The following is a 27,261-nucleotide window of genomic DNA, read 5'->3' on the forward strand; positions in this document are numbered from 1 at the left end:
GTAATCATTGGAGATGACCGTCTTGAGAGGTTTGTGTTTCATGGGGGCGATGAGGCTGAGAGGGCAGATTTGCACCACGAGAAAAGAGAGACACAAACATCATAGGGCAATCTTGAAACTGTTACATTACGGAAACATAAAAAACGATTGGACAATTGCGTCCAATCTGAGACAGGCTGCAGCCTCATACCATTGATTCCATGCCACCTTGGGGCCAAGAAGAGGCAGATGATCGACTTGCAGACTCCTTCAGCAGCCCCCAGTGGCGAGGCAGAGGAGAGACGAAGACGAAGGAGCACAACCCAACGTGCACTCAATGGCTTGGCCATTCCGTTGCGCTATTCCATAGTTATCGAGATGGCTCGCTTACGAAACAAAAGAGAGAGAGAGAAAGAGGGAAACTCGCCGCAAAGCAGCTCGAGCAAACGCACAGCAACTTCCGCCCCCCTCCCCCCCGGAAAGTTGCCATCGCATACATCCATATGAGAGAAGGCTGAGTCTGTGACGCGCTAACGGTGACTGGCCAAGGTCGGAGTGGAGATTGGAGAGAGTCGAGGCCCTGCTAGGTGCTGCTGGATATCGCTTAGTTGGCCACTCCAATATTGAAGCTTCTAGATTGGCTCTTGATGTGATTTCGCACCGGCTTTGGACCTCTATACAGAGTGGGAAGGTCAGGGCAGAGTCACCGTTTGGTTCGCCAGGGGCCGGTTCGCGCAACACGTGCAACCCCGGAGCCTTGTCGTCCAATGTCTCAAATTTGACGCCTTGGCTTTCAGGCTTATTTTTCTCCCGTTCACTGTACAAGGCTGCCAATTCTTTTTGCCGATGTCGCCATCTAATCTCGTCACATACACATACAGAGTCCCTGATTGCTCCCATCAGGCTCTCAAGGAACTGCTTCGCCGTCTCATGTGCCTCCATTCACGTGTCGCTAATTGCCCACCTCCAGAATCCTTTGACAGAAGACATGGACGGCAGAGCAGAGAGCAAAAAGGCATGCAGCAAACAACATTAAGCAAGGCAGAGGCAAAGCACTGACGCCTGAAACCAAACCCCCACTGGCGCTAGACCCATCAAACAGGGCCTTATCTTTTTTCTTCCCATCTTCGCCTGGCCTTCGTCGTGCTTCTTCCCTCGCGTTAGCACACCCCGAATACCGGTGCTAAAACGCAATCGCCCGACAGATCGGATTGGTGCGGGCGAACATCATGGCAGGCAAGGATATCCCAGCGCGGTGGGGAAGACGCCCCAACCTGAAGAACGGGTCGTCTTTTCCAGGGGCCTAGCGGTTTGACTCCTGGCCGCCATGCCATGCAGTGCAGCTGTGCAGGCACTCGTACTTGGAGCTCCTCGAGCCAGGGGTCCGGCCTGTCTATGCCTCTTTTGAAGCTTCCGCCGCAGCCTACTCTACTCTACTCTAACACGGGCCTAGCAAGCTTGACCCTGGTGCCTCTCCGCCTGGTCTGGCATGGTACTTGTACAGCCACCCAATGCACCCGTGTCACAGCCAGCACCTTTCATATCCTTGACACTTGATCATATCCTTGACACTTGATCATATCCTTGACACTCGAGCTATAGCTCTTTAGGGCCCGCTGCCTTCTCCTGGCCCTTCGGTTGTGGTGGTGCCTGTGGGTTCCCCCTTCACAGTCGGGTGCAAGCGAAGACGAACAGGGAGGCCATCCATGTTCTCCACGCTAGCCTAGCAGGCCCTCGTTTTGAGTGCAATGCGTCCTTCTTCCAGGCTCCGTCGTCCCGGTAGTAGCGTAGATATATACCCTCTTTCGCCTTGTTCCCAATGCCTTGCTCTCCTTCTTGCCGGATGGGAGAATCGTTGAGGATGTTGAATGTGTAGCACTGTCGTCTGAGGCGAATTGCTATTTCTCATCTCACCCGAGAGCTGGATGACTGTGTCTTCCCTCTACACACGGTGACTTCTGCCTTGATTCATAGGAGTAATGGATCATATTGTTGGCTGCATGAACGGGGCTGGACACAGTACAATGTCGAGGCCGTTTTCACCTGCTCTTCAAATGCTTTCCGTAAGCACACTCTCTCCTTTCTTATATACAACTAACTTACACCCGCCATCTCAGTCAACGCCGCTGGCGGCTCTATCAGACAACGAAAAGCCAAATTCTAGAAAGATGCAGCAAGAGGGACAGGGGAAGTATCAGCTCTTCCCCAAGGGGAGGCAGTCGCCTAGCTTTAACAGCAGTGCTTCGGTGGACCCCGAGACCGCTTTTGCAATGGCAATGAACAAGAACAGCGAATGGAACGAGAAGCCAGGTGCTACTCAAGCGCTGAAAATCAAGGTGAACCAACAGACGATTGGCCGGCGTCGAAAGGTCACCATCCCGGAACTGGGACCGATGACAACGGTCCAGGAGATTACCATGGATTCTCGTAAGATCCCGTCCCCTCTCCAGCATCCAACACTCCCGCTCTAACTAGCATCTATAGCAACAATCCCGGGCCGACCACCGCTGCGAGAACGTTCTTCTAGTGCTCCGCAAGACGGAGCAGCACAAGATGCAGTCCCGCCATTGATTCTCGGTAGAGCGATATACGCACCTCCCAAGCAGATCGAGATCAAGAGACGACTCATAGACGCTCAGCCTCCTCGCTTGCCTTCACCAAAGCGACTGGCACCCCTGGTTATTCCCGAACCCGAGCAACTGCAGCTGTCTTTTATGCAATACGCGCAAAAGCCTTCCCCTCCGACACATCTCGAGGCTGAGACGCCTCTGGGTACTGGTATCAACCAGTACCTGACTCCTATTAGCAGCTCTACCTCGGACTCCAGCGGCCCTCTCAGCTCGTCTAGCACAGAGGCTACCTCGGCTCACACACTGCCAACTCCTGTCTCGGCATCGATTATGGAGAAGAGTTCTGCCGTTAAGCAGTGGGAGCCTCGTATGCCATTGAGTGCCAACCGAGCTGAAGATAGCTCATATAGTCATAGGCGATTTGCCTCTGAATCTCAGGGAGACAGAGGTAGACCAAGGAAGCGAAAGGATCAACACAAGAAGAGCAACTCTCACCCAGGCAATGGCGAAAAGAAGCGATCCAAGAGCGCCGAGCAGCGTGCGTTCGAGGAGCTTCCTTCAGGCTACAAGCCAGAGAAGGCTGTCAGCCAAATGAGCGCCAACGATCTGGGCATCCTTCGCCAGCAGGCTCTTGGCCAGGCCGAGAGATTCGAGGTGCTGCGTGTTGAAGATGTCGAAAGCTTGTCCAAAGAACTTCGACGGCTCGATGAACGCGCAGAGTACCTTCGCCGCACCTACAACTCTTTGAGGAACGGTCGCCGCAACTTTCACTCTCGTATCTGCCAGTATCTTCGGTCACCAATGCGAGGATCCAGATTGACTGCTGAGTCCATGCTTAGACAGGAGGAGGCGCTGGCCGAGCTAGATGCCTCCATCGACGGTTGGGTGATTAAGCTCGAGCGGACAGAGAACAGGCGCACACGCGTTCGACAGAAGTTGCTTGAACATATTGCTGCGGCGGCCATCCTGTCTGTCCGCAAGGAGAGCCCTCCGCCACAGCAGCGGCGGCCATCTTCACCTGTACAGCAGCCCTCGCCTGTACAAATACGGGTGGTCCAGGATATTGCCACGCCGCCACGAAGCCCAACCCAGACGACTTTCAACAACCGCCCAGAGAGTGCCTCACCCCCGCCTCTGCGCGTAGTAGCTCAAGTACCCAGCATGATTCTTGAGCTGCCTGCCGAGGAGGTTGTACCTGAAAACAAGGTCGACCTATCACGAAAGTCTACCATGAAGAGCTCCGACGGAGAGAGCATCCGCATCTACGCCGGCGATGAACTCTTTGCTCTCCTGACCGACGTCGAGGACGAGATCATCAGGATGAACAATGCCATCCCTGAGCCCAGTCCCATCCCAGAGTCTGCCGCGCCAGAGCCAAATCCCACACCCGCACCCGCACCCGAGCCCGAAGCAAAGCAGTCTGAGTTCCTGCAAATAGGACATGAAGTGCCGAGAAGCAGCAACTTTAGGCTTAGTGCCCAGCCTGACTCTCCCACTCTCGCCCCCTCGCCGATGCTGCCCAAGAGTTTCTTCTTCAAGCCGCCCACTGCTACCAAGGCTATCCACTCTCCCGTACCGCCGTCCCCGCCTGCACCGGTTCCTCCTCTCAAGGACATCCCAAAGGAACCTGAAATATTCCTCACCAGTGCAGTCTTTAAGCCGAAATAAGCTTCTTCTCACTCTCACCAAGTCTTCTTACTCTTCTTCTTCTTTCTATTCTTTCACTCATTTATGCCTTTTACGGCGTTGATTCGGTCTTCTTCTCGTCACTCCTTTGCATAGACGCATCCTGGCCCTGTGCCTAGAGCCATTGATACCCGGTCATGAACCTGCCATTTTTGTTCTTGCATCAGTCACTCGCTTACTACGTGTCATGCCTAGCACTGCATGGATATTTTTTGTTTAATGTTTATTTCTTACACGGTTGAACACCGTGATGCGACAGCGGCTGGCCAACTTGGGCGTGCGCTAAAGCGTTTTCTTACACGATATGGAGTACACTACATACATCAATCGCTAGACTGCCGGGGCAAGCGAAAGTGCTCTCCCGGAAATTGACCCGTCACATTGTTGAATTGTCAAACTGCTCTATCTTGATATATTCCTTCATTCTTGCCTCTCATTTGTTCGTAAAAAAATTTTTTTTTTTTACAAATTTTTTTTTTATAACTCTCTTTTATTTCAATTCTTTTTCTATTTTTCATTGTAATATTTTTCTTTTTGTCTTTCGAGTCAGGAAAATGGCCAGTTTTGCTTATTGGATTTCGAGGCACCCTAGCAGGGATAGATTGTTTCTCGAAAGACAGGCACTTGTACGCACAAGTCCAAGGCCCTGAAACAGACGAGGCCTGGGCATGGGAAACGAAACAGCTAGCGGGCGGATGATGGCGGGTGCCGCAACAGAATAAAAGCATTGGATTTGTATTTTAGTGCATTAGACAGATAATGTGTACGAGTACAGCTACGATTTAGGTAGATAGCGGCGGTTTGAAGAGCCGAGGATTGACTACTGCATTTCTATCAAATCGAAACATTGTAACCCATTCGGGCAGTGATGGATCTGCTGCATGACTAATGTTTGGCGGTGGTAAATCCTTGGATCATCGTGTCGGCCGACGAAAGCGTGGGATTCGGCCGCAACGTCGGGCGCTGCATTAGCGGGCATGCAAATGGTTGTGCGTGATCGTGATGGCCTCAGTTTTTGGAGTCTTAGTTTTTGACAGCTTGTAGGGGGGGACCACTGACGCCATTCGCTGCCCACCCTGCCTGTCATGTCACTGCACCGATTTTTTTTCTCGCTTGTCGTATAATCTGTATCTGGTGTTTTATCTAAGACATGGAACTATATTTGGCTACGGGGGTTGGGTGGTTTTAGTCTCTAAGGCGGACGGACGCACGTCTCACGGCATCTCGGAAACTTGGTGCGGTCAACGTGATTGGACCGGATCATGCCCGAGAAATCACACTCGATGGCATGGAGTTTCTTTGGCATGCATTATCACAAACGTGTACTTGTATGAGGAGGATGATGATGAGGCGAGACGGGGAACAAAGGCGAGGAGTGACGATGTTGCTACGGCGAAGTGTGCCGTATGCAAGGCGTGTTGCACTGAGAGGTGCCGAGCGTTTTAGGACGTGGATATGCCGTGCGTTGAGGGAGAGATGGGACGAAAGGAAGGGAAAAGCTGGGATGCAGTGCGGAGAGCGGAGGGCCAGGGGGGTTTTTCGTTTGGTGGAGGAGGAGGAGGTTGGTAGTTGGTGTTTTTTTGGTGATGTCAAGTGACGGCTTTTTGCTGCACGCTGCAGGGCATGCAGGGACTTGTTGGACCACCTCCATAGCTGTGGATGCGTATTTACAGGCATTGCAGTAGACCTGTATGTACGTGCTACTGTAGCATATGCATGCACGAGAGGGGAAGCGAAGCGAGAAAGCCAGTCACGGCGGCATTTTTGCTGCATGCATGGATCGCGGATGATGGGAGTTCTAGATTTGGCTGGGCTCTGATGGGGGGAAAGATAACGAGGAGCCGGAAGGGAGTCCCCGCAGAGAGTCACATTTGGGATATGGATCCATTGGAAGCAGTTACAGTTACGGAGTATGGAGGAGAAAGTGGACAGAAATTTGTGGCTTGCCGGGGATAGAGGGCCTCCGGAGCCGGTGACGAGTCTGGAATAGTTGGATGGAGGATGGGATTCGATAGTGATGAATTGGGGTTACCAGCTAGGCAAGCAGAGTATTGATATGCATAAATTAGATGATGGAAAATGAAAAAGTCAATGGGGATGAGAAGAAGGACGGGAATTGGAGAGAAGACGGACGAATTGATCGAATTCAGGGGAAGAGATGTATTATCGTGAAGGGGAGATGAAATGCTGATGGGCAATGCAGCACAATATTGCGATGGGCTCTGTGTCTATCCTGGATTGGGTAGACGAGAAACTTTGATAAAATGGAAAGCTCTTTTCTCCGAATGTAATTACACTTGCTGCGGTGGGCATGCAGACGGAAGTGGAATAGAGCCTCATCATCACCATAATCATAATCACCCACGAGGCGCAGACTGTAAGTTACGAAGGGGTTGCTGCTACGACGAATTGGTAAGCTTGACAAGGTAACAAAACGAATTAACACAGAATAGGCACTAAAATCAATAAAACCGAATATGTCTAAAAAAAACCGTTGCGAGGGAGAAAAAGCTGGGGAAATTGAACAGTAGCCAGGCCAGGGGGGAGATGGGGGACCCGTTGACAAGCAGGGATGGGATTTTTAGTGCATGATATTGGAGACGACGCGAGAAATTGACATGACACGTCAAAATGCCTCTGTTTTTTTTCTTTCTGATTCATTCGCCTACAGGCAGGTACATACCACGATATGCACATAAAAGCACTCATATACCAGGCACAGATGCAAGGTACCAACTTGGAGAATCCTTGGAGCCGGATGGATACAGCAAGGGGACACCCCTAGCATAGAGTCATGATCCCGGCGCCCCGGTGAACAAGAAAAGTGATATGCAGTGCTGCATTTTTTGTTCCCCTCTTTGTTCTTTTTTCCCTCTCATTTAAATCTTGGCTGCACGACGGTCGATCGTCACTTCACGCCAGAAAGAAAAACTTGATATTGGCACTTTTTTTTCTGTCACTTTTTTGGAAACCTGGATTGTTCTTGTTCCCCGGACACCGAAGCTAAGAGGCCAATTGCCGATCCGCGCGGACATTGACAGAAAGAATGAGAAAGGTACGAGTAGAGAAGCGAATCCAGAGGCCCCGTTCTCGTGCATCGTAGGCCTACCTGAACGACCCGACCATTGGCATGTCAATATCCGGTTTCCCCATTCGCGCGGATGCCTCGAGTTAAATTCCGAGACTCGACGGCGGCTTAATGCTACCTCACTCTGTGGGAGTTTCCGGGACAGGAAAGGGAAAAAAAAGGAAAACTCTGCACAAAGTATCACGGGTTTGTGATACGAGACGGTTGCCCCCCTCACTCTTACTTTTTCTTTTTCTTTCGAACAAGGGGGTGTAAAAAGGAAAGATACGATTAGGCGAAGTAAAAAAAGATGAGCCGTAAACGCGGGAATGCCAGTTTGCCCCGTCTTTGGCTGATCTACTAGTATTACAAGACTGCATTCTAATAAGCAAAATGTAAAAAAGGAAAAAAAAAGAAGGCCGTACTGCTAGTACTACATAATGGCTGAAAGACATAATCTGTAGGTATGCTTGGTTCAGAAAAAAAGAAACACACGTCTCATCCCATCATTTGAGGCAACCACTCCCGTGAATGGAATAGGGGGGCGGGAGCCGAAAAGGGCGTCCATTCGTCCATTTACTCCATTGGAAAAAAAGCAAAGAAGCAACCAGGTATCATTTCTGTTTTCCGCCCTCGTTTATCATATAGAATGAAATAAAAATTAGAGAATATTGGCCGGGATTCCTTCCCGGGTCCCGTAGTTGAGCATTATAAGCCTTCCATGTACCTCGTTGTTCGGGCCCCGAGGCCAACAGTCGTTAACAATACGTTCGGTGGTCAAACTCCGTGCTTCGTACCAACATGCGCGCGTGTCGGCGTTAATCAGTGTGTAAGAACCCTCACTGCCTGCAGTATTAGGCCAAAAATTAGTCCCCGCGCAACCTCCTCGATCTGCAAACAGTCAAACACACGCCCCAGCGCCTCGCCTGTGGCCGACTGTCCCATCACGCCCATCAGGGCCGCCGGCACTCCACTTTGGATCAGAAGCCTGCGGGCCTTGATGGCCAACTGCTTCTTGTCCTCTTCAGTCAACGGCGCGGGCCAGGATGCTTGCTCCTGTTCCGTGGGCATGGTGTTCTCCCGCACTTTGCGTAGCCCGGATGCGATCCCTGCATCCGAAGTGTTGGCGTCTATCACAGATGCCTGAATGAGGGACTGCACCGTTAGGAGTGAGGGGTTGCCAGGGCGTAACAAAAACGACTTTGCTGCCGTGAGCAGCGTCCGACGGATGTTCCAGGCCGACGAGAGGGTGTACATCTCGTTGATAACGGCAAAGATGAGTTCGACTGCCACCCGAGTTTCCGCTTCGCTTAGCTGCGTGAACTGGCGGACGGGCTTTGCCGGGCTCTTCTTGCCAGATAACGCCGGCGCCGACGCTGACCCGTTCAAAGCTGCCGAACTATTGTTACGGCTATGATCTTCCATGATACCGACTTCCTTTCTACGCGGCTTTGCATCAAACTCGTTCGATTCGTAGTCATCACTAATCTCATCTGGCGGCGGCGGGAGCTTGGTAAAGTCCAGGCTAACCGACGATGGTGACCGGAGAGCAGCCAGGCTGGATGTTCTACTGTGTTCCCTGCTAGGTCGTGCGCTTACCGAAGTCGATATCGAGTCCACCCGGCCTCTCTGGCCCATCCGCAGGTCTGTCTCGCTGGTGTTGGGGGACTGGAAGCTTAGCATTCGCTCCATTGGGGCAATCCTGCCCGGCTGGGTAGCAATCACCGACGACCTCTGGCTATCGAGACTGGCACGCTCCGACCTCGCGGGTGACCGTGCAATGCTATCAACTCGGCTTGCCGTAGTTGACGATATGGATAATCGGTTCGGATTCGGGGTAAGGTCGATTGATTGATTAGTCGACTTTCGATTCAGGCCAGCCAGGTTGCCGAAGACGCCACTAACGCCTCCGACAAGACTCTTGCCGCCTTCCATAGCTCCTTTGGGACCAATCGACAGAACTTCGAGCATGTTCTTGCCCATTGTTTCCCAGCCAAAGGACTTGGAGTTGCCGTGCGTGTGTCCCTGCGACTTTTCGAGGAATCGCTTCATGCCCTCGCTTTCTGCCAGGGCCTGATACCAACAGGCATCTCGTAGATACCTCTCCAGTTCGCCGCGAAGAGACTCCCGGGTGTGAATCTTCCAGCTGGGCAGTTCCTTGTGAAGCTCCATAAAGGCGGTTGCGCCCGATACAGCGGCAATACGCCTTAAAATCTCGTGAAGGGTCTCAAAGTCAGAATATCGCCTCACAATCATCCAGCCGGGGTAGTGAGAGGACGATGGCTCGACTTGGATCAAGTAGTCCGTATTTGGCTTGTTCTTGATCTTTCCCATGTCCCCCGAACCATCGTCGTGTAGCGTGAAAGAAGCGTTGTGCAAAGTAAGCGGTGCCTTTTTCGGCGAATCTTCATCGCTATCTACTGGCTGGCCAGGAGGCACGATTTGATCAAAACTCGTAAAGGACTGATCTTTGCTTTCCTGTGGAGATGATGCTTGACTGACAGAGTCAGTGGTAGATCGCGGCGTATGCGGTGTGTAAACAGTGTCGCTCTTAGTCGAGATGCCATCTACAGAAGCTCCGCGAGTCGGGTATCTGCTGGATATCGGTGACAATGTCTCGGATGCAGAACCATTCTTCTGGACCTCCCCATCTCCAGTCGCCAAGTCCATGCTTTGCTTTGAGCGCTCAGATGCTTCTGTCAATGTGGATGCCCTTTTTCGTCGCATGTCATCCTCTGCAATCATGGCGTTCATTCGCTTCATCTCTTCCATAGCTTCTTCCAGTTCCTCATCTGCCTTGCTCAGTTTTTTCTTGTGAGAAGACTCTTTTCGTCGACTCTGGCCTTGATCATTACTACCGCGTCGAGGCTTCGCGATGCCGATGTTACCAACATTACCGTCCAAGTCGGCAAAGACATTGTTGGCCACGTCGCGGCCCGTCTGCATGCCGACATCGATTGCTTGATTCAAGTTGGGTTCTCCTGCCTCCAGAAGATATACGATCCACCCATTGATCCACTCGGCCCTGCTGCACTGCTGTAGCGTCTGTTCGAGCACGGAATTCGCCAAAATCTCCCGCAAGAAAACGCGTGCGGGATCACAGTTGTAGGCACTCTTGTCTAGGAAACTAAGCAAGTCCTCGGAAACCATCTTGAATTTGGTTGCCTGCTGCCTCTTATTAAGCAGATTCGCGAGGCGGGAGTCGGGGTTTTCCGCCAGATAATTGTATATAGCATCGGCAGCGTTGACATTTGTGTCGGCGGGCAGTTCGGCGAAAGCAGTGGCTAATTCTGAAAGAAAAACGATAATCATGGAAGTCGAATTAGTCAGGAGATCGAGAAAAGCATCGGCAGGTCGCTTGCGGCTCATCCGGTTTGAGATGGCCAGCAGGTAGGATGTGATGGTCTTGCGGACAGCAAGAGGAAAGGCATGGTCTGAAGGCACAAGCGGACTGTACCACCACTTGATGTAGTTTTGGACAATGGCGTCGACCAAGCCGCTCAGCGCCTCTTTAGTCTCTGGACGAAAGTCGTCGAAGCCCCTCATGCGATACTGTTCGTCATCGTCGTCATCGTCCTGCTTCTCGACGGCTCTTACGGTCTTCAAGTCTGCCCAAACTCTGTCTAGTACTGCCGGTCCATCTTCACCGCGAACTGCCCTTGCGAATTCAGGGTTCTTGGACTCCCATATAATAAAGGAGACGACGCCGCCGAATGCCCCTATCAGCACGAGACCGAGCCGCCCGAGAACAGCATAGGTCACTGCAGAGACTCCGACGCCGAATCCCGCAAGAGTTGTTGGCGTAGCAGTCGCAAAGAATTGGATCGCTCTGGAGGCGAGGGTGACTTCTGGTGGCTGCGCCGGCTGTGTTGGCTCGGCCCACGATGTCTTGGAATCGCATTGTACTCGTAAGCTTTTGTAAGCATGATTATTAGTGATGTTGAGGCTGTCGTGATCCGAGGGCGCAACGCCGTCGCCGTTTGCGCCAGCTCGACCGGCCGATTCGCCCGAGGCCAGCTCGGATGAGTCTTCGCGACGCTGCGCAATGTCGGTTGCGATTGAGCTCATTGGGGTTGAGCTGGTGCTAGCTTGACCCCAACGGCCGGATTCTCTAAACTATCAGTGTCTCGTGATGCGCGGGAGACGAGGGAAACATGTCCAGCAAGCGCCCAATGCCGCTGATTTTTGGTTACAATAGAAGACGCAGAGGTTGGATGCTGGAATGATGAAGTGCAGGGCGCAGCTGCTGGTCGTGTGTATATGCTGGGTCCAAGGAATTCTTGAAGATGCTCTGCCGAACGAAGCACTGCAGTCTCATAATCCTCCTTAAAGGCGGGTCCCCCTGGTCTAAATTTGGAGCTACAAGTCGCCCCCTGTTTGTTTCCACAAGCGCAACACGAGCGCTGAAAGTACAGTTGATGGTATCAGGAGAGAAGGACGAAGCAATGCACCGTATAGAGCATTGATTTCTACTAATTCTCTTTATTTTACGTCTTGATTAATTATTTTATTGATTGATGCATTTACTGCCGCTCTCTACCACCTAAATATAGCCATCTCACCTCTTTATCATTCATTGGTGCAGAGGGAGCATCTTTCACGTGAGCTGGCGTGACTGTTACGCACATGCCCCGCCTAACGCTCCCTCCACGCTGTAAAACACTTTGGGCCTGACGCGTTTCGAAGCTCCACGCGCCGCATTGAGCATTGCATTCCTCGGCTTCCCCTTGCGGATCTACGGATATCGCAAACGCAGATACGATCTCTCACCCTGCGATAAGCTTCTTCTAGGAATCCAATACTATCCTATAACCATCAACCATCACAATCACCCCGAAGCACGTCCGCAGACATTGAACATGCCTCCCAAGCGACGGGCCGTCGATGACAGCGAAGACGAGGTTCCCCCCACTTCTGTCGCAAAGAAGAACAAGAGCGCCGCCGCCGCCAGTGCGCCAGATGGCAAAGATGACGAGGGCAATCCATTCTGGGAGGTGCGATATGACTGACAGCCGAGAAACTGGTCTTGCATCTCATTTACTCACCGCTTTGCAACAGTTGTCAAACAAGCGACGCGTGGGAGTCTCCCAGTTCAAGAAGATGTGCTTTGTCAACATTCGCGAGTACTACGAGAAGGATGGAAAGATGCTGCCCGGCAAAAAGGTAAGCCCTGCGTGTTCTGGCAGAGGAAATATGGTGGGATACACGACGCTGATACTAGCCCAAGGGCATTTCTCTGTCTGTCGAACAATACCTTGCCCTGATCAAAGCAGCTCCCGGTATCAACGCGGCTCTGCGAGCAAAGGGCCAAGACGTCGACGACCCCGACGAAATGGATATTGAAGAACCCGAGGTGGCTACAAACAAGAAGAAGTCCAAGTCGGACAAGTCCAATATTGAAGCAACTAGCGATGAAGACGAAGGCGATGATTAGATGCGGGAGTCTCCCTGTAGACCTTGTGGTATTTGATTTGTGAAGTCAGCCCTATGGGGCTTTTAATCGCTGGAGTTGGGAGATTCTACTTATGGCACAGCAGGCTGGTGCCTAGCATGAGCAGGCAGCTCGTGGATTCGGGGTTACTGCTGTCATTGCGGTTGACAGGTATATGATACGCTCTGATTTGTATCGCGATGATATCCCATAATGACAAAAGGTTTATGAGTAAGTCGCGAGCGACAGCTGTCATGTTTCAGTAAGACGATGGATGCAAGGGTTCTCCAGGAAAGCCAGCTACAACGTAGAGATGACTGTATCTTGTCTCATCCCACAGCATCGCAAACAGATGTCATTGGATGTCTCTGGATCGTGCCGCATTGGGCGGATGTATATTGTCCAATCACGAGCCGACGATATTCGCAACGATATCACTCGCAAATACTTGAGCTTGACTACCCAACCTTACCTTAGCGCAGCACCGCAGAGTTACCTAGAGATCCCGTGTGACACATCTCCAATGAAGTGGTGTCGCCAAGGCTGTTTGATGGCAGAGATCCCGGGTCCGTGGCAATGACTAAAGTAGCGCTGAAGCCCCCTATGATTGGCGCACGGGGGCGTCACCCTTCACCATCATGCTCCCTAATGCCTGCAAAACTGTCATCTGGTGTCGATCCCATTAATCTCATCTCGACCACTTCCACGCTGGCTCTTTTCCCACAACTCAAAACCCCCTCCCACCCACACGATATTGCAACAATAGAAGCCCGGCTCTTCATAAACTTCTCATAAACGGAACACGTGCTTCCCGAGACTGACTTGAACGCGATCACGGTGCCTGTTTGCCGCCGTTTTCGGGCTCCGCCTTAGTCGATAAACCCCCCTTGCGTCAGATTACCTAACCCGACGTCGAACTGGCAACTTGATTCCACATCAGCGGCCGGTTCTGGGTGGCTTTTATTGTCTCTCAGCCCTCCCGACACTTGCCTTTCTTCTTTTTAATCTTTCAAACTCATGGATGGCCGGATCATATAGAGCCAGACAGCAATTGTGTTTAATGATTTAACCTTTTCTTAATCTTTTTTTGGACTTTCACACCTCGGTTGCGCCGGCGCGACTGTTGCTTTAATCATGTTCTCATGGCGGATTGGGCTGGGGCGCACGGAGTCCGTGAATAATTACGAGGGCGTTCTGGTTTCTCTAGAAGAGGCGCATCTTCACAGCCACTCGGCGCGGGTTGGACGAGTCGAGTTTGAAAACCAAGATGAAAGCGCGGGTGACGACGATGACGACGATGTGAATTCGGTAAAGGACGACCAGGGGGAGGGAATGCTGCTGATGAATGCCGCCGAATACACCATCGAAGGACTAAGAGCAGAGATGAGGCAAGGCAAACGAGGGCAGTGGACGGATTATGAGAGTGGGTGTTTACGACAAAGGTGACGAGAGAAAATCGACACTAATCCGACAATAGTCAAATCCAAGCTCATCAACAAGGCAATTCAAGACATTGGCATGGGGCGCTATAACTGGCAGCTGTTCATCCTCTGCGGCTTCGGATGGTTTGCCGATAAGTAAGACAATCCATTTTCCCTATTTCTGATTCGAATCGTTGACTAACATGTGACATAGTTTATGGCTACAGGTGTGCTGAATATGCTGTGCTGAGACCATTGCTTTGTAATGCTAACGGATAGAACAGGGCGTTTCACTAACCTTGCCATCATTATCAGCGGAGTTTGATATACCAGAAAAGACAGTGAGATACACGACAAGCGCCTGCTTTGTCGGGCTCTCTCTTGGAAGTTTCCTTTGGGGTATAGGGTCCGATCTCTTTGGCCGCCGAATCGCGTTCAACATGACGCTACTTATTACGAGCATCTTTGGTATTCTAGCTGCGTACGCCAGAAGCTGGGGAGCTGTATGCTTCCTTTACGCGGCATTCGGCTTTGGTGTTGGTGGCAACCTCCCCGTTGATGGTGCATTGTTCCTGGAGTTTCTGCCGGATGCTTCCAGTTCACTACTCACGCTGCTGTCCGTGTGGTGGCCCATCGGACAGCTGGTGTCCTCACTAGCTGCGTGGTTCTTCATCGCCCAGTGGCCCGTGGAAATTGGTTGGCGATACTTTATTATGACCATTGGCATCATTACCTTTGCAATGTTCGCCATGCGCTTCTTTCTCTTCCACATGTTCGAGTCGCCCAAATTTCTCCTCAACCAAGGCCGCCAGAATGAAGCAGTTGCTGTCGTCCACGGCATCGCCTATCGGAACGGCGCAAAGACATGGCTCACCTCACAGATTCTCGATCAAGTTGCGGCAGAAGATCCCGAACAATCCAGCAATAATGCTCAGCAGTATTCCATGTCCTCGATTCCTCGCTCCAACATTTTCAAGGAGAAGTTCAGGGGGTTCTCAGGAGATAGATTGCGGCCGCTATTCCAGACCAAGACTCTGGCTCTCGCAACATCTCTTGTGTGGTTCTGCTGGGCAACCATAGGCATGGGATATCCACTCTTCAATGCCTTTTTACCCCAATACCTTTCTCATCACGACGGCGATGCGAGCAGCGAAGCAATGCAAGACGAAACCTCCGCCATATCCGGTGTCACATACCGCAACTACGCCATCACATCGATCATGGGAGTTCCCGGCAGTCTCCTTGCTGCTTACTTGGTCGACCATCCATCTCCTTTCTTTGGCCGTCGTGGAACCCTGGCCAGCTCCACCGTCGTCTCGGCAGTGTTCCTCTTCATTTTTGCGGCGTACGGCACCACACCGACGCGCCAGCTCGTCTTTTCTTGCATTGAGGCGTTTGCCCAGAACATCATGTACGGCGTTCTGTACGCCTTCACACCGGAAATCTTCCCAGCTCCCGTTAGAGGTGCGGGTACGGGAGTGGCCAGCTTCCTCAACCGACTGACAGGTTTGATGGCTCCGATCATAGCGGCGAACATTCCTGGAGACGGATCTACTACGCCCATTTACATGTCTGCTGTTTTGATCTTGGCAGCTTTTGTGGGCATGTGTTTGATTCCCATTGAAACTAGGGGTGCGCAGCGGTTGTAGGCTTTTTTTGTGTCTTTATAGAATCTTGGGCAGTGCTACGGGAAAGGCAAATGTGGATAAGCAACTGCAGCAAGTATATTGGCATTCATACATATAATGGCTCTTATTTGGATATTGGGACGAAGAGCTTGTCATCATGGGCTAATTGGAATATGGCTCATTTGGTGGTCCCTTGAGAATAGATTTCATTTTGTATTAGAACAATGCATAACGGTTACCAATGTCTATCATCATCTATCGATTGCCCTTGGCGCCAGCAGGAACATCAACACGCCGCTTTCTCAGCGAAGTGCCCATAGCATCGCGAACCATGGGGTCAGCACGAATTGTGTTTTGAACCAACCACTCTCTCATCTTTCCTTGTAGATTGGATGTCGCCTCTGCATCCCCCTTGAATGGCGTCATCTCCATCTCCATTAGCCTCGTCGAGTCGGCATCAAATTGGCCAGTGATGGCTTCAAGGCGGTTCAAGCCCTGATGTAGAAGCTCGTCCTCGTCATCGATGGATCGCTTCGATGGCGATGTATCCATCATCATGAGCGGACCGATCTGTGACAGGGCAATGTAGATGGTGATGGTAAGTTTGCGCGCAAGCTGTATAAGTTGGAACGGCAGATACGGCGGGTGAGTAGCCGTCTTGGAGAAGAGAAAGTTGAGGCCCTCCAGCAATGACGGAAAACTCGGCCGCGTAACAGCTTGAATCTCGAAGACGCACAGGGTCACCAATATCAACCATCGGTAGAACTTTCCAAAATCCATGTATCCCAGCAAACCCAAGATGTAAATGGACCCTGCGGCAACAGCATAGTGCGGCAGGATTCCCGAAAACACACCGCGCGAGACGTAGTCCTTCACCGTGACGCACTTTTGCCACGCTACAGTCTCCGGTCCGAAGCGCTCGTAGGCGAAGCGCTTCGCGGCATCTTGCAAGGTGTCGCTAGCAGCCTTGAGGTGGATGAAGTAGGAGGCGGAGTCAGAGGCGTCGCTGCCCGTCTTGTCGGGGTGATGAAGCGCGGCGAGACGGCGGAAGCGAGATTTAATATCGCGATCGGTAGCGGAAAAGGGTACGCCTAGATCGGTGTAGAAGGAGCCTTGGCGGCGGAGGTCGAAGTCGGCCTCGTAGATGGTATAGGAGAGGTAGATGGCTATGACGAGGATGTGGATGTTGCGGCGATGGTGATTGAACCGCGAGCTGCCGGGCTGGGGCTTGGGATCGCCGGCGCGGATCGTGAGGCCATAGTAGATGGTCTGGATCCAAGAGGTTGCGATCTGGGGGGCGCGAGAAAGCACGAGTTAGCTAGCTGGCTGGTGTCGTGTGCAGGTTGAAGCAGTGAATGAAAGACGAGATGCTGCGTTATCGAGAGGAAGAGAGTGATACTTACGTTGGGGAGGAAGGACCACCCTATAATGGACAAGAATTGCGACATGATATATCGTGCAGCATTGTGGTTGAGATGCGAAGCTGCGGGTTCAAAGGCAAATATGTTGGTGTTTTCTTGAGGACAAGCTGGCCGGCGATTCTTATCGATAAAGTCTGATGTAATCTTTTTGCAGGGGTCTTTTCGATCCGGCGCTTTGTTAGCGAGTACATGCCGAGATGTTAGTGGCAAAGCAGTAGAGCAAACAAATGTTCGAATGTGGTGGCTAACAAAATGCTAAGGCATAAGCTATTTCTGCCGGTTGCTATACTAGTCAAATACCATTTCAGAGAACTTTTCTAGAATTAACAATGGAGTTTGGGGGAGGGGAACCAGCAGATTGTTCAACCACTACGACTTATTGCACAGTCGTCCATTAAAAAGAGAGCCCGGAGAGCTAATTGATAGTGTAGAGACGTCGACAGGCTTGCTGGTTACTTGTGCGGAACCCTTTGTTTGCTGGTGGACAAACATTGTTCTATGGCTTTGTTGGCATATGGTCTTTTTTTGCAGCCCTCGAAGGGCGTGATGTCAAGTGCAGCTTAAAATCGAGGCGATATGTTATCCCATGTCTGAATGTCACACGGAGCTGCTTCACAACAGCTCAACTGCAATGACAGTAAAACATGTCGTTCCGCTTCGACTTTATTTTAGAGTAGTTTTTCTCCATCATTACTTTCAGAGTCGTAGATCATATGTAAGCAAACCCACTGCATTGTTACATTCCGCTTGACCGATGACTCTTCAACCCTCTAATATATATCTCTCAACTGAACGGATTAGTAGAATCTGGGGCAGAACCACCATCGCACTAACCTGACTTGCACCGATTCGCGCCAGCTACTTGTGCCCATGGCTAAATGCCTGAATGCAGCAACCAAACATGAACCGATCTACGAGATGTTAAGCCTCCACAGATCAACCATCACGTCGGGCTGTGTTAGATACGGTGATTAGTTTAACAACCAGCCAATAGGGTGTTTTAAAGGCTAAAAAAGAAATCGTTTGCAATGTAACATTCCTACACTATTAATCATGCCATAATGCGGAGAATACCGATTCGTGGCCGGCACTCCTAGAGTAACTCGATCTCCGAAAGTACTGAGCGGATCGATGAAGCTGAATCTGAAGATCTGAATTTTCTTCAGCATCAAAGCCACTGCTGTCACATGGGCTTACGCCGGACTTTGCTGGTATTTCCAGCCCCTCCTAAAAGATTGCAACAGTGAGGAATATGCAAGGTTACATCAGAATTTGTGTGTGGGCATTCTGAACAGGTATATTTGAGCGTGAACAAGCTTGCAATAAGTGTGTGACTCTGAGAATTGACATCAGTCCTTACAATACAGTCAAGCGGGCGTATCAGCTTGAAAATCCAGTCTCTAAGGCCTCGTTTTACTCAATACCACTCACTACCATGAGTCGCACGCCGCTATCAGTTGTCGTTATTGGCGTAGGCCAAATGGGAACTAGCCATCTCCTCGCATATCATCACAACCCCATGTACAAGGTCATTGGTATTGTGTCGAGGAGCACCCCTCAACTCCCAACCGAATTGAAAGAATACGAGAGTCTCGCTCTTCCAAACCTCAACGCAGCCCTGTCGCTTAAGCCAGATGTGGTCTCAATAAACACCCACTCTGATAGTCATGCAGAGTATGCAGTGGCTTCAATGGAAGCAGGCGCCCATGTATTTGTTGAGAAACCTCTAGCAACCTCTGTTGCAGACGCAAAACGAGTTGTAGACACAGCTAAACGAACCGGGAAAAAGCTTGTCATTGGTTACATTCTCCGTCACCATCCGAGTTGGGTTGAATTCATTCGACAGGCAAGGCAACTTGGGCCTCCTTTCGTCATGCGCATGAATCTCAACCAACGCTCGGAAGGAAATGCATGGAACATTCACAAGCGCATCATGGAAACGACCAGTCCTGTAGTGGACTGCGGAGTCCATTACATTGATGTGATGCTTCAAATCACAGACAGCCGCCCTGTTCAAGTCAGAGGAATGGGAGTTAGGCTCAGTGATGAGATTGACAAGGATCAAGTTAATTATGGCCACTTACAGATTACATTTGAAGATGCATCAGTGGGTTGGTATGAGGCTGGCTGGGGCCCCATGATATCCACGACGGCCTTTTTCATCAAAGATGTCATGGGACCTAAGGGTGCTGTATCGATTGTGATGGATAGCAATGCTGATTCTTCGGACGTGAACGCACACACCAAGACAGCAAATATCAGGGTGGCCCCGGTTAATGAGAAGGCTACCGTAATCTCCATGAAGGGTGAGCCTGGCCATGAGGAGCTCTGCGCACGAGAGCAAGAGTATCTGCTAGAGTCTATTCTAGAAGATCGAGACTTATCCAAGCATATGGATGATGCTGTTCAGTCCCTTGCAGTTGTGCTAGCAGCAGATAAGTCAATGAAGGAAAATAGGGCGATTGATCTCTAGTAAGACAATGGATGCTATACCTTGGCTTTTGTAGTTCATAATCTGTACAATTGAACTCAGCCACACTAGGTGCAGGTAGGCAGAGCCAACTTTGCAACCTCATTAGAGACTACGTACAAAACAAAGCGTCTTAGCTGTAGGATGTATTAATCGGCTCCTGGGGCCTTGTGCATGAAAGACAAGCTACGGCTTGCAAAAGTAGATGAATGTAGCGGGAGCGCAATATTTTTCTCTTCGGCCGCAGTGTGTGTATGCAGATTTCATTGCAGCGGCATATATATTTGCACTAATGCACACTTCGATCCTGCAGTTGAATACTCATGGCGCTTATATGTTTCCAATCTAGGCAGAGCCCCTCTTCTACTCGCACGCAAAACAAATGCAATTAATACCACTCAAAGTCCTACAGTTGTCTTTCACGAAGCAATAATGAGCACTCATTGTCGACCTTGCTCAGGCTTATCCGCGGAGACTTTGATTGGGCTTGCAGAACAGGAATTCTCAGGTCATGAGTTTCCTGCTTCGGCGCACTATCAACACCACAACTCGTTTCATGATCTAGAACAGGCAGCAAACGGTGGTTGCAATTTGTGCTCGCTCATAGTTGACTGCTTCAAAGGAATCCCATGGATAAGAGGCGAGAGCTATCAGTTCTCTTCTTGTCTATGGGAAACCCCAGGAATAGAAATTGAGGGTTCAGCTTATGATGCGGCAAAGCAGCTTGCTTTGTTTGATGTGAAGTTGAGTATTGGTACGGATCATGTCTACCTAGGAGATGGTTTAGACAAAGTTCGGTCTTTCAATACTCTCTTGGTCCAAATCGGTCCGACAGAGCTACCGGAAGAGAGCGATGATTATGCATTTCCCTTTCTCACTCTCTCATTAAACGGTCGAGGTAATGGCAGTAGTCCAACGGATATTACTATGTCATTTTGCTAAATAACCTAGACTGTTTTGCGGAAATCGGAGGCATCAAAATTGGACGCCGCAAGATCCATCCGGACTTGGGCTCTCCCAATCAGTTCAAAATAGCCAGACGCTGGCTTCAGGAATGTCGAACACACGAAGCATGTCTGATGAACAAGGTCCCAGAGCTCCCTACTCGCGTGGTAGACATTGGGCTGCCAGATGATAAATCTGTACCGCGGGTATTCATTTCTCAGGGCGCCAAAGCAGATTATATTGCACTAAGTCATTGCTGGGGTGGCAGAATAGCGTCTGTTCTCACTTCAAAGGCATATCATGACTACCAAAAGGCTTTACCATTCTCCGAAATATCGGTAAATTTTAAAGATACTTTTCGTATTGCGAGAGAGCTCGGAATTCAATATGTATGGATCGACTCATTATGTATTATTCAGGACTCGAAAGAGGATTGGGAAATCGAATCTAGCAGGATGGGAGCTGTATATCGCAACGCCACACTGACCGTCTCAGCACTTGTTTCAGCGAAGAGCACGGTAGGGATCTTGAAAACTAACGAAAGTCGTTTTCTGGGAGCCCCGAAGAGCGCAAAACTCAGGGTTTATGAAAACAGCTCGAAAGATGAGGAGGTCGAAGTGGAATGGAAATCACGAGATGAAGAAAATTTGCGACGTCTCATGAACGAGTGTGCACTTACTTCACGAGGATGGACTTTACAAGAGTACATTTTGTCTCCTCGAAATCTTCTCTACGGCGACAGGCAAATATACTGGCGGTGTCCAAGTATGATGATATCAGCCGATGCTACGCCAGAAGGCAATCAGTTTCCGGATCATAAATTTCAGAAAGCTTCACAAGTTATTTACTCCGACATATTGGCCGTGGCCCCCGAGACTGAATCAGATATAAAAGCCGTTCTTGAGGATTATTACGAATTAGCAGAGACGTATTCTGCGCGCCAATTGACTTATGGGTCGGATAAACATGCTGCATTCTCTGGTATTGCTCAAATGATACATCCATCCATTGGTGGACAATACCTTGCGGGCCTTTGGACAGTTGACTTCAAGCATGGACTGCTGTGGTATGCAGAAATGGCCTCTTGCCGTCATGTTGAATCTCATGGAGCTCCGTCCTGGTCGTGGATGGTAACGGATGCCTCAGTTTTGTTTTCGAGAATTGGAATTCTCGAGTCTACTCCATTTGATGTGAAAATACTCCAATACAATGGCATCTCTCAAGATGCGGTAAAACAGTTTGGTCAGACTGAATCAGCGTCTGTGGTCGTGGCAGGACTCACAATGCCATTGATCCGGAGCAAACAGCACGTTCGAGCAAGAGATCGTGATGACTTGGTGCTCGGTAGCGTATACTACGACGAGCCATCATCAGCTGACGATGGTGACATGAGAAACTCTATTTTCACGGTAGACGATCAAGTTTTGGGACAGGCTTTGATTTCGCTGCATACTGATCCTGGGGCTCATGACATTGACATCATTTCAAATCTTTTCCTGGAAGATAACCTCTTGGTATTGTTGGTTCAGGCAGACGAAAATGTCGATAATGAGATGGAATCTAGCTTTGGTGAGGGAATCGTTTTGCGACCGGTCAAGCATGGCTTGGAAGATGTTTATGAAAGGATGGGGTATGTTACCTTCTGGATGCCGAGCATGGATTACTTTCGAGGGTGGGGGTCAAGATCCTTGAAAATGATATAAGCTCTTTCAGCCAAAGCTACTGCCTTTAATGGAAGGCAGAGAACACAAGGGCATGCCCCTGTCTCATCGGCATTCAAATACAGTCAGCTCAGCGGCCATTTTAAGCTTGTTATTCTCTACCGTCTTGGCGAACAAATTATTAGCATCGACACTCGTGTATGCAACAATGCCATTGATTAGTATCTATGTCCAAATTTGAGTTAAAAGTTATATACAGTAAGACATATGTACGTTGTCTCCATGCCAGTGGAACAATTATTCAGACAAAGTTACAAGAATGCAAAGTGTAAACGAGAATCCATCAACCGGTTGAGACGGCACAGATATCCATAGTTTAAATGATTACTGATGTTGCGATCTGCAAGTCCTTTAAAAGATGTCGGTCTGGGCACCAGCAGTGAAGCCCATTCGGGAGGTGTAAGTGGGAACCTGCTGGCCACCCTTCCACTGGACATTGTTTCCCTCAGCCTGGAAAGCAGCAATCATCTGCTTGGGTCCCCTGACGTTGGGACCTGGGACAAGAGAGGGAGTCTTGGGCTGCTGGCCACCGTTGGGGTTGATGATCTTGCACTTGTGGGGAGCCATGTACATGTTCTGCTGGCCATAGCCATCGGGGATCCAGCTATGTGAAGTTATTAGTGACAAAGGCCTCATAAAATCCTTTAGAAATAGAGAACTTACACAGTAGCGCAGAGGCACTCGTTGCAAGCCTTCAGGTTGGGGATGTTGTAGGTAACAAGACGCTCAAAGGGGGTCTGAGGAGCAGTGGTGAAGACGACAAAGTCCTCCATCTTCACGTCGTAGATGTTGGACTTGTAAGCGATGGCAACGGCAGTACCAGCGGCAGTCGACTTGTTACCGGCGTGCATGTTAGGGCTGTTGATTCCTCCGGAAGAAGAGACCAGGCCAGCAGCAATGACGGCAGGGTTCGTGACGGAGAAGGGCTGAGGGCGCTCATTCTGCTCCTTTCCGTCGGCGTAGTAGCCGTGAGAGTTGTTCTGGTTGGCCCAAGGGACTTGGATGACCGAGTTGGCCTGGATCTCCCAGACACCAACGGGGGGAGCGAGCCAGCAGTTACGGCCCTTGGAGAGGAACCAGGCATCCTTGCTCAGGTTGTATAGAGGGTCATAGACGACGTGGTTGGGATCGGTGAAGTTGGTGAGAGGGCCCTGGTAAGTGTTCTATAGAGTATAAGTTAGTCCTTGCTGGCTTTAAGAGGATCACACATGCAAATTGAATAAATCGTACCTTGGGGCAGTACATGCCGTTGGTGTAAGCGGCAAGATGGGCTGAGGCGCCCTGGATGGCAGCCAGGCCACACAGAGCGGCAGCGCGAAGAGAGAACTCAGACTTCATTGTAGTTGCGAAATAAAAGAATGTGGTTGTGTGTGTAAACTGTTGGATTGATTCAGAGATACTTTAGATACGAGAAGGGGCAGCATTTATATATCCTCAGGGTGTTGGTGATCAGCGTCTACTGCTGTCAAGGTCACATTAGTATTACCGGGGTATTCGGGCGAACTCATGACAACCTTGAACCCAGCTAGTTCGTCCATGATACACCGTGGATCTGCCGTGGCTGCAGAGGATCGATGCCGCCAACTTAAAATTCTATTCATTAAGGAGCTGGTGGCATCAGGGGGTTTTTGGCCAAGATTAATAACCAGTGTTCCCATTCGGCCATGGCATCGGACTTTACGAAACACTCGCTGTGGAGTAGGTTACAGGGCTAAAGACAAAATTGGCCATCACAAGGCTGAGAAAGACTAACCCTCAGAATGCGACTGACACTTTAATGGAAGCTCTTTGTTGTTCTTCAACATCTTTTACGGTAGGTGACTTATAAGCTTACCGGCCAAAGCCGAAGCTACGTGAAATATACGAGAACTGTTTTGTGAACAAGGTGATCGTAAGCGTATCGCTTAGCAACCATCTAGCAACTTCTTGATCAAGTATTGATCGTTTGCCAACACAATACTAATGTAGTTAGTGATGCGTTCTAGCGAATAGTTAACCTGCTGCTTCCCAAGTGTCAGATACCGGACCCCGGCTGTGGCGCCCGGCCCTCGGCAGATTCTAGTCTAGATGTAACTTGGCCTCAGCTCACGCTTAGCATTTCCCAGAAAACATGAAACGCGTAGTGCCTAAATTCGCAGTGTCTTTTGGCGCCAGGTTACGAAGCAATCTGCAAGATGTCGCTAATTGTTTCCGAATCTCAGTTTAGCCCCTTATTAACGGGCCGGTAGCTCTCCTTTTACGAGGCGCCCCCATATATCTCCAACAAGGAGGCATCGTTTATGCCTAATTAGGCAATCTACGGCTGCCAAAATAAGCTGCTGCTCGGTCGAGCTAACCAGACATCTGAAAGAATACTAGTAGTGTAAGACTCTCATACCTCCAAGAGACTATAAGTTGCCAGTTCTATTCTAATCATCTCTAGGATTACACTTCTACAGCTTGGCAGTTTGGGGGCAGATGAAATACAGGATTCAACATGCGGAGCATTTGCCCCGTATTCTACGGTTGGCCAACTCTTCAAACGTACGAATAACCCCTTACAGTCCTAAGCAGTGTAGATCTTTTACAGATACGGATCACTGTATTCGGCGGCTAGACTTCGCGCCCGATCAACCTCGATTACGTTGCGCTAATTAACCTCTCAGTCTTTGGACTACTGTGTCGTTTCGAAACACAAGATCCACATTCTGAACGCCCGTCGAGCCGTCTCATTTTGCAAACGGGTAAGCGGTTGGAGGAGGGTCTCTTTGCTTCTATTTGCTGATGGAAAGAGTTAAGAGATATCCTACTAGAGAGGAGCTGCTTAGCTGGTTCTAGTTACTATGATTTGGATAAACTTATATAAAGGAAGCCTTAATCTTTTTACCTTTGCTGTCTTCAAAGATGAATGCAGTCTTGATTCTATACATAACTACCAGTTGTGCCAAGGTGACTACTGATTCTTTATATGAAAAGAGTTGTGAATCTTATGATTCATTTCTTTTCCACCCTCGACGTTGTATTTCTCAATACATACAGAGTATAAATTGATATTTACACGACTATACTGCTCTTTGACTAGGAGGGAGAGAGATATTTAGATACGGGCTTCATCTAGAGTGTGGTTTGCAGTAAATGGAACCCTCGGAACCAAGCCAGTGTAGAACCGTACACAATCAGGCTAAAGGCTTTTGCGCCAGCAATGCCAATGGAGTGCAGTGAAGTGCTCCTCCTCGATTCTTGACGGCGTCCAAGGCAGCTTCCAATATTGCATCACCCTCGTGACGAGGTGGAAGACTCGGAATATCAGCTTTGTATCCTCCAGCAATGAGACTCGCGTGGAAAGCAAATAATGACTTAGTGATGATCGGAATGCAAGCTTGTGAAAACGGGTCTGCCCGAAATTCCACAACATTCAACCCGGCCTTCTTTACACGATTTGGAATATCCACAAGCCAACTAGGTATGCGTTATTAGTGTATATCTCGGAACAAGAACTTTAGTTTCAACTCACGAAGGATCAATGTTCAATTCTTTTCGAATCAGTGAAGCGAAGGAATACAATGCCTCAGCTTCTTCTCCTTTGATGTACGCTCCATTCCGGTCAGGGTCGTAATCGTCCCATTGTAGGTAACCGCCCGGCTCTAGCGTTTTGGTAAGTACTTATAATACGACGTCAGGAGAAATAAAGGGTGGCGAGAACGTACTCAGCAACTGCGTGACATGTCTAATCAAGGCAAAGGTATCACACCCTCTAATGATGGCACACCAAAGTCGCATGTGGACCACGTCGTATTTCTGAAAATGCTCTTCAGGTACTTCCTCAAAAGCATTCATAACCTGCAGAGTTACGTTACTTGGCAGAGTCGACTTTGGAGGAAATTGTTCATCTGAGATGTCAAAACCGTGAAGCTGAACAGTTGAAGGAACCTGGGAAGACACATCCAGAAGCCATATGCTATCACGCTAATGAGTAAGACGAAGAAGAGGAGCATCTCTCTTGAGGGTGAACTGACCCAGTTCCTGTGCCGATCTCTGCAATCTTCGTGTCCGGGTTGATGGGGATTCGGGGATCGATAGTATAGCCGTTTTGGAGGTTAAATATGAAGTGTTGGCCATCCAATCTAACATCAATTAGGCTATATCTCAATTGGACGTTGGGGGAAAAGAATTGTATGTTACCTTATGGTCTCTATAAAGCTCCTACCCAAAATATAGTTATCGCTATTATCGGTGACAGCTGGCATTTTGCTTGAAGTGATGGCGGGGAAGACTGAGAAGGAATAACTATTACACCCCAAAGAGATTTGCTATTCGTATCTAAAGTGCAAAGGATGATATTTCGTCTCTGACATTGTCGAGAGAAAGGGATAAAGCCCTTCTCATATAGTCGCAAGACTATCTTCCCCTTTTAGGAGGCGACCTTTTCATTGACGTCGAATGTCTGAGACATTGAGTACATACACGGCACGCTCTGAGACTAGCGGCACGGAGAGTTGTGAGCTGAGAATGGTCCGCTGACAGATATACTGCATCAAACTTGCACAAATACATCGATAATGCTCTACTGCGGCAGTGTAAAAAGAAAGGAAATGTACTCCGCACGCATCCCAATGTAACGTCAAGTTTGGGGTAGTGCTTAACCCGGAGCACTCCATACCATAATTAAACCCGTCTATTAAAAGACGAAGAGATTATTGGCGACATTCGCAGCTGAAAATTGGGATTTGTATCTGTCAAAATTCTTTAATAGATGGGTTACGAGAAAACTCATGGTTCAGTCGTGTTTGATTGGGCTACATACCGAATCATAACTTTGTATTGTCTCCAACCAAGACAGTGGCAAAGCGGCACAGGTTATATCCGAGCCTTGTTTTCTGACCACATCGGCATGCAGGAGAGCAGCTGATAAATATCCCTGCATTCAGCTGCCTTCAGATGGG

General features: G+C 49.7%; 11 protein-coding genes across 11 annotated transcripts; 5 read left to right on the forward strand and 6 right to left on the reverse strand.

The window, feature by feature from the left end:
• Positions 1 to 16: 16 nt before the first annotated feature.
• M431DRAFT_505679 (hypothetical protein) lies at positions 17 to 667 on the reverse strand. Its single transcript, XM_024918674.1, has one exon. The coding sequence runs from the start codon at positions 327 to 329 to the stop codon at positions 39 to 41; it is 291 nt and encodes a 96-aa protein (XP_024777796.1). The 5' UTR covers positions 330 to 667; the 3' UTR covers positions 17 to 38.
• Positions 668 to 2,147: 1,480 nt separating this feature from the next.
• M431DRAFT_77755 (hypothetical protein) lies at positions 2,148 to 4,217 on the forward strand (the record flags this gene model as incomplete). The annotated part of the gene is made up of 2 exons (XM_024922614.1): positions 2,148 to 2,406; positions 2,464 to 4,217. 2 exons carry the CDS (start codon positions 2,148 to 2,150, stop codon positions 4,215 to 4,217), a joined length of 2,013 nt encoding a protein of 670 aa, XP_024777797.1.
• A 3,125-nt stretch (positions 4,218 to 7,342) lies between these two features.
• On the reverse strand, positions 7,343 to 7,961 carry M431DRAFT_358806 (hypothetical protein). The gene has a single exon (XM_024914540.1). It carries the CDS (start codon positions 7,755 to 7,757, stop codon positions 7,443 to 7,445), a length of 315 nt encoding a protein of 104 aa, XP_024777798.1. The 5' UTR covers positions 7,758 to 7,961; the 3' UTR covers positions 7,343 to 7,442.
• A 163-nt stretch (positions 7,962 to 8,124) lies between these two features.
• On the reverse strand, positions 8,125 to 11,370 carry M431DRAFT_77153 (hypothetical protein; the record flags this gene model as incomplete). The annotated part of the gene is made up of 3 exons (XM_024922542.1): positions 8,125 to 9,869; positions 9,933 to 11,157; positions 11,272 to 11,370. 3 exons carry the CDS (start codon positions 11,368 to 11,370, stop codon positions 8,125 to 8,127), a joined length of 3,069 nt encoding a protein of 1,022 aa, XP_024777799.1.
• A 669-nt stretch (positions 11,371 to 12,039) lies between these two features.
• Positions 12,040 to 12,872, forward strand: M431DRAFT_358850 (hypothetical protein). The gene is made up of 3 exons (XM_024914541.1): positions 12,040 to 12,296; positions 12,361 to 12,465; positions 12,530 to 12,872. Exons 1-3 carry the CDS (start codon positions 12,162 to 12,164, stop codon positions 12,734 to 12,736), a joined length of 447 nt encoding a protein of 148 aa, XP_024777800.1. The 5' UTR covers positions 12,040 to 12,161; the 3' UTR covers positions 12,737 to 12,872.
• Positions 12,873 to 13,867: 995 nt separating this feature from the next.
• M431DRAFT_77547 (hypothetical protein) lies at positions 13,868 to 15,803 on the forward strand (the record flags this gene model as incomplete). The annotated part of the gene is made up of 4 exons (XM_024922589.1): positions 13,868 to 14,156; positions 14,211 to 14,310; positions 14,369 to 14,381; positions 14,439 to 15,803. 4 exons carry the CDS (start codon positions 13,868 to 13,870, stop codon positions 15,801 to 15,803), a joined length of 1,767 nt encoding a protein of 588 aa, XP_024777801.1.
• A 117-nt stretch (positions 15,804 to 15,920) lies between these two features.
• M431DRAFT_358859 (hypothetical protein) lies at positions 15,921 to 17,283 on the reverse strand. Its single transcript, XM_024914542.1, has 2 exons — positions 17,186 to 17,283; positions 15,921 to 17,072 (listed from the first exon to the last, which is right to left on the reverse strand). The coding sequence occupies exons 1-2, from the start codon at positions 17,228 to 17,230 to the stop codon at positions 16,038 to 16,040; spliced, it is 1,080 nt and encodes a 359-aa protein (XP_024777802.1). The 5' UTR covers positions 17,231 to 17,283; the 3' UTR covers positions 15,921 to 16,037.
• A 1,031-nt stretch (positions 17,284 to 18,314) lies between these two features.
• Positions 18,315 to 19,784, forward strand: M431DRAFT_517718 (hypothetical protein). Its single transcript, XM_024920341.1, has 2 exons — positions 18,315 to 18,498; positions 18,571 to 19,784. The coding sequence occupies exon 2, from the start codon at positions 18,639 to 18,641 to the stop codon at positions 19,674 to 19,676; it is 1,038 nt and encodes a 345-aa protein (XP_024777803.1). The 5' UTR covers positions 18,315 to 18,498; positions 18,571 to 18,638; the 3' UTR covers positions 19,677 to 19,784.
• A 260-nt stretch (positions 19,785 to 20,044) lies between these two features.
• M431DRAFT_528908 (hypothetical protein) lies at positions 20,045 to 22,483 on the forward strand. Its single transcript, XM_024920751.1, has 2 exons — positions 20,045 to 20,571; positions 20,625 to 22,483. Exons 1-2 carry the CDS (start codon positions 20,106 to 20,108, stop codon positions 22,319 to 22,321), a joined length of 2,163 nt encoding a protein of 720 aa, XP_024777804.1. The 5' UTR covers positions 20,045 to 20,105; the 3' UTR covers positions 22,322 to 22,483.
• A 207-nt stretch (positions 22,484 to 22,690) lies between these two features.
• On the reverse strand, positions 22,691 to 23,677 carry M431DRAFT_78643 (hypothetical protein; the record flags this gene model as incomplete). Its single annotated transcript, XM_024922725.1, has 3 exons — positions 22,691 to 22,943; positions 23,003 to 23,502; positions 23,570 to 23,677. 3 exons carry the CDS (start codon positions 23,675 to 23,677, stop codon positions 22,691 to 22,693), a joined length of 861 nt encoding a protein of 286 aa, XP_024777805.1.
• Positions 23,678 to 25,146: 1,469 nt separating this feature from the next.
• On the reverse strand, positions 25,147 to 26,742 carry M431DRAFT_110270 (hypothetical protein). The gene is made up of 5 exons (XM_024911745.1): positions 26,501 to 26,742; positions 26,335 to 26,442; positions 26,026 to 26,276; positions 25,833 to 25,962; positions 25,147 to 25,777 (listed from the first exon to the last, which is right to left on the reverse strand). Exons 1-5 carry the CDS (start codon positions 26,563 to 26,565, stop codon positions 25,495 to 25,497), a joined length of 837 nt encoding a protein of 278 aa, XP_024777806.1. The 5' UTR covers positions 26,566 to 26,742; the 3' UTR covers positions 25,147 to 25,494.
• Between the last annotated feature and the right edge of the window lie 519 nt (positions 26,743 to 27,261).

This window comes from Trichoderma harzianum (assembly GCF_003025095.1).
Source record: "Trichoderma harzianum CBS 226.95 unplaced genomic scaffold M431scaffold_3, whole genome shotgun sequence".
In the NCBI taxonomy this organism is placed as follows: Eukaryota; Fungi; Ascomycota; class Sordariomycetes; order Hypocreales; family Hypocreaceae; genus Trichoderma; species Trichoderma harzianum.

What these genes read in the sequence shown, in the direction of transcription:
- M431DRAFT_505679 (XM_024918674.1), bottom strand. Translation starts at nt 329, where the DNA reads ATGGCCAAGCCATTGAGTGCACGTTGGGTTGTGCTCCTTCGTCTTCGT.
- M431DRAFT_528908 (XM_024920751.1), top strand. Translation starts at nt 20,106, where the DNA reads ATGAGCACTCATTGTCGACCTTGCTCAGGCTTATCCGCGGAGACTTTG. An exon ending in TCTCTCATTAAACGGTCGAG is followed by an intron (nt 20,572 to 20,624) that starts GTAATGGCAGTA and finishes TAAATAACCTAG; the next exon opens with ACTGTTTTGCGGAAATCGGA.
- M431DRAFT_110270 (XM_024911745.1), bottom strand. Translation starts at nt 26,565, where the DNA reads ATGCCAGCTGTCACCGATAATAGCGATAACTATATTTTGGGTAGGAGC. An exon ending in GAGATCGGCACAGGAACTGG is followed by an intron (nt 26,277 to 26,334) that starts GTCAGTTCACCC and finishes TTAGCGTGATAG; the next exon opens with CATATGGCTTCTGGATGTGT. An exon ending in ACATGTCACGCAGTTGCTGA is followed by an intron (nt 25,963 to 26,025) that starts GTACGTTCTCGC and finishes CCAAAACGCTAG; the next exon opens with AGCCGGGCGGTTACCTACAA.
- M431DRAFT_358806 (XM_024914540.1), bottom strand. Translation starts at nt 7,757, where the DNA reads ATGTCTTTCAGCCATTATGTAGTACTAGCAGTACGGCCTTCTTTTTTT.
- M431DRAFT_358859 (XM_024914542.1), bottom strand. Translation starts at nt 17,230, where the DNA reads ATGTCGCAATTCTTGTCCATTATAGGGTGGTCCTTCCTCCCCAAC. An exon ending in GGTGGTCCTTCCTCCCCAAC is followed by an intron (nt 17,073 to 17,185) that starts GTAAGTATCACT and finishes CGCGCCCCCCAG; the next exon opens with ATCGCAACCTCTTGGATCCA.
- M431DRAFT_358850 (XM_024914541.1), top strand. Translation starts at nt 12,162, where the DNA reads ATGCCTCCCAAGCGACGGGCCGTCGATGACAGCGAAGACGAGGTTCCC. An exon ending in AGGGCAATCCATTCTGGGAG is followed by an intron (nt 12,297 to 12,360) that starts GTGCGATATGAC and finishes GCTTTGCAACAG; the next exon opens with TTGTCAAACAAGCGACGCGT. An exon ending in AGATGCTGCCCGGCAAAAAG is followed by an intron (nt 12,466 to 12,529) that starts GTAAGCCCTGCG and finishes TACTAGCCCAAG; the next exon opens with GGCATTTCTCTGTCTGTCGA.
- M431DRAFT_517718 (XM_024920341.1), top strand. Translation starts at nt 18,639, where the DNA reads ATGAGTCGCACGCCGCTATCAGTTGTCGTTATTGGCGTAGGCCAAATG.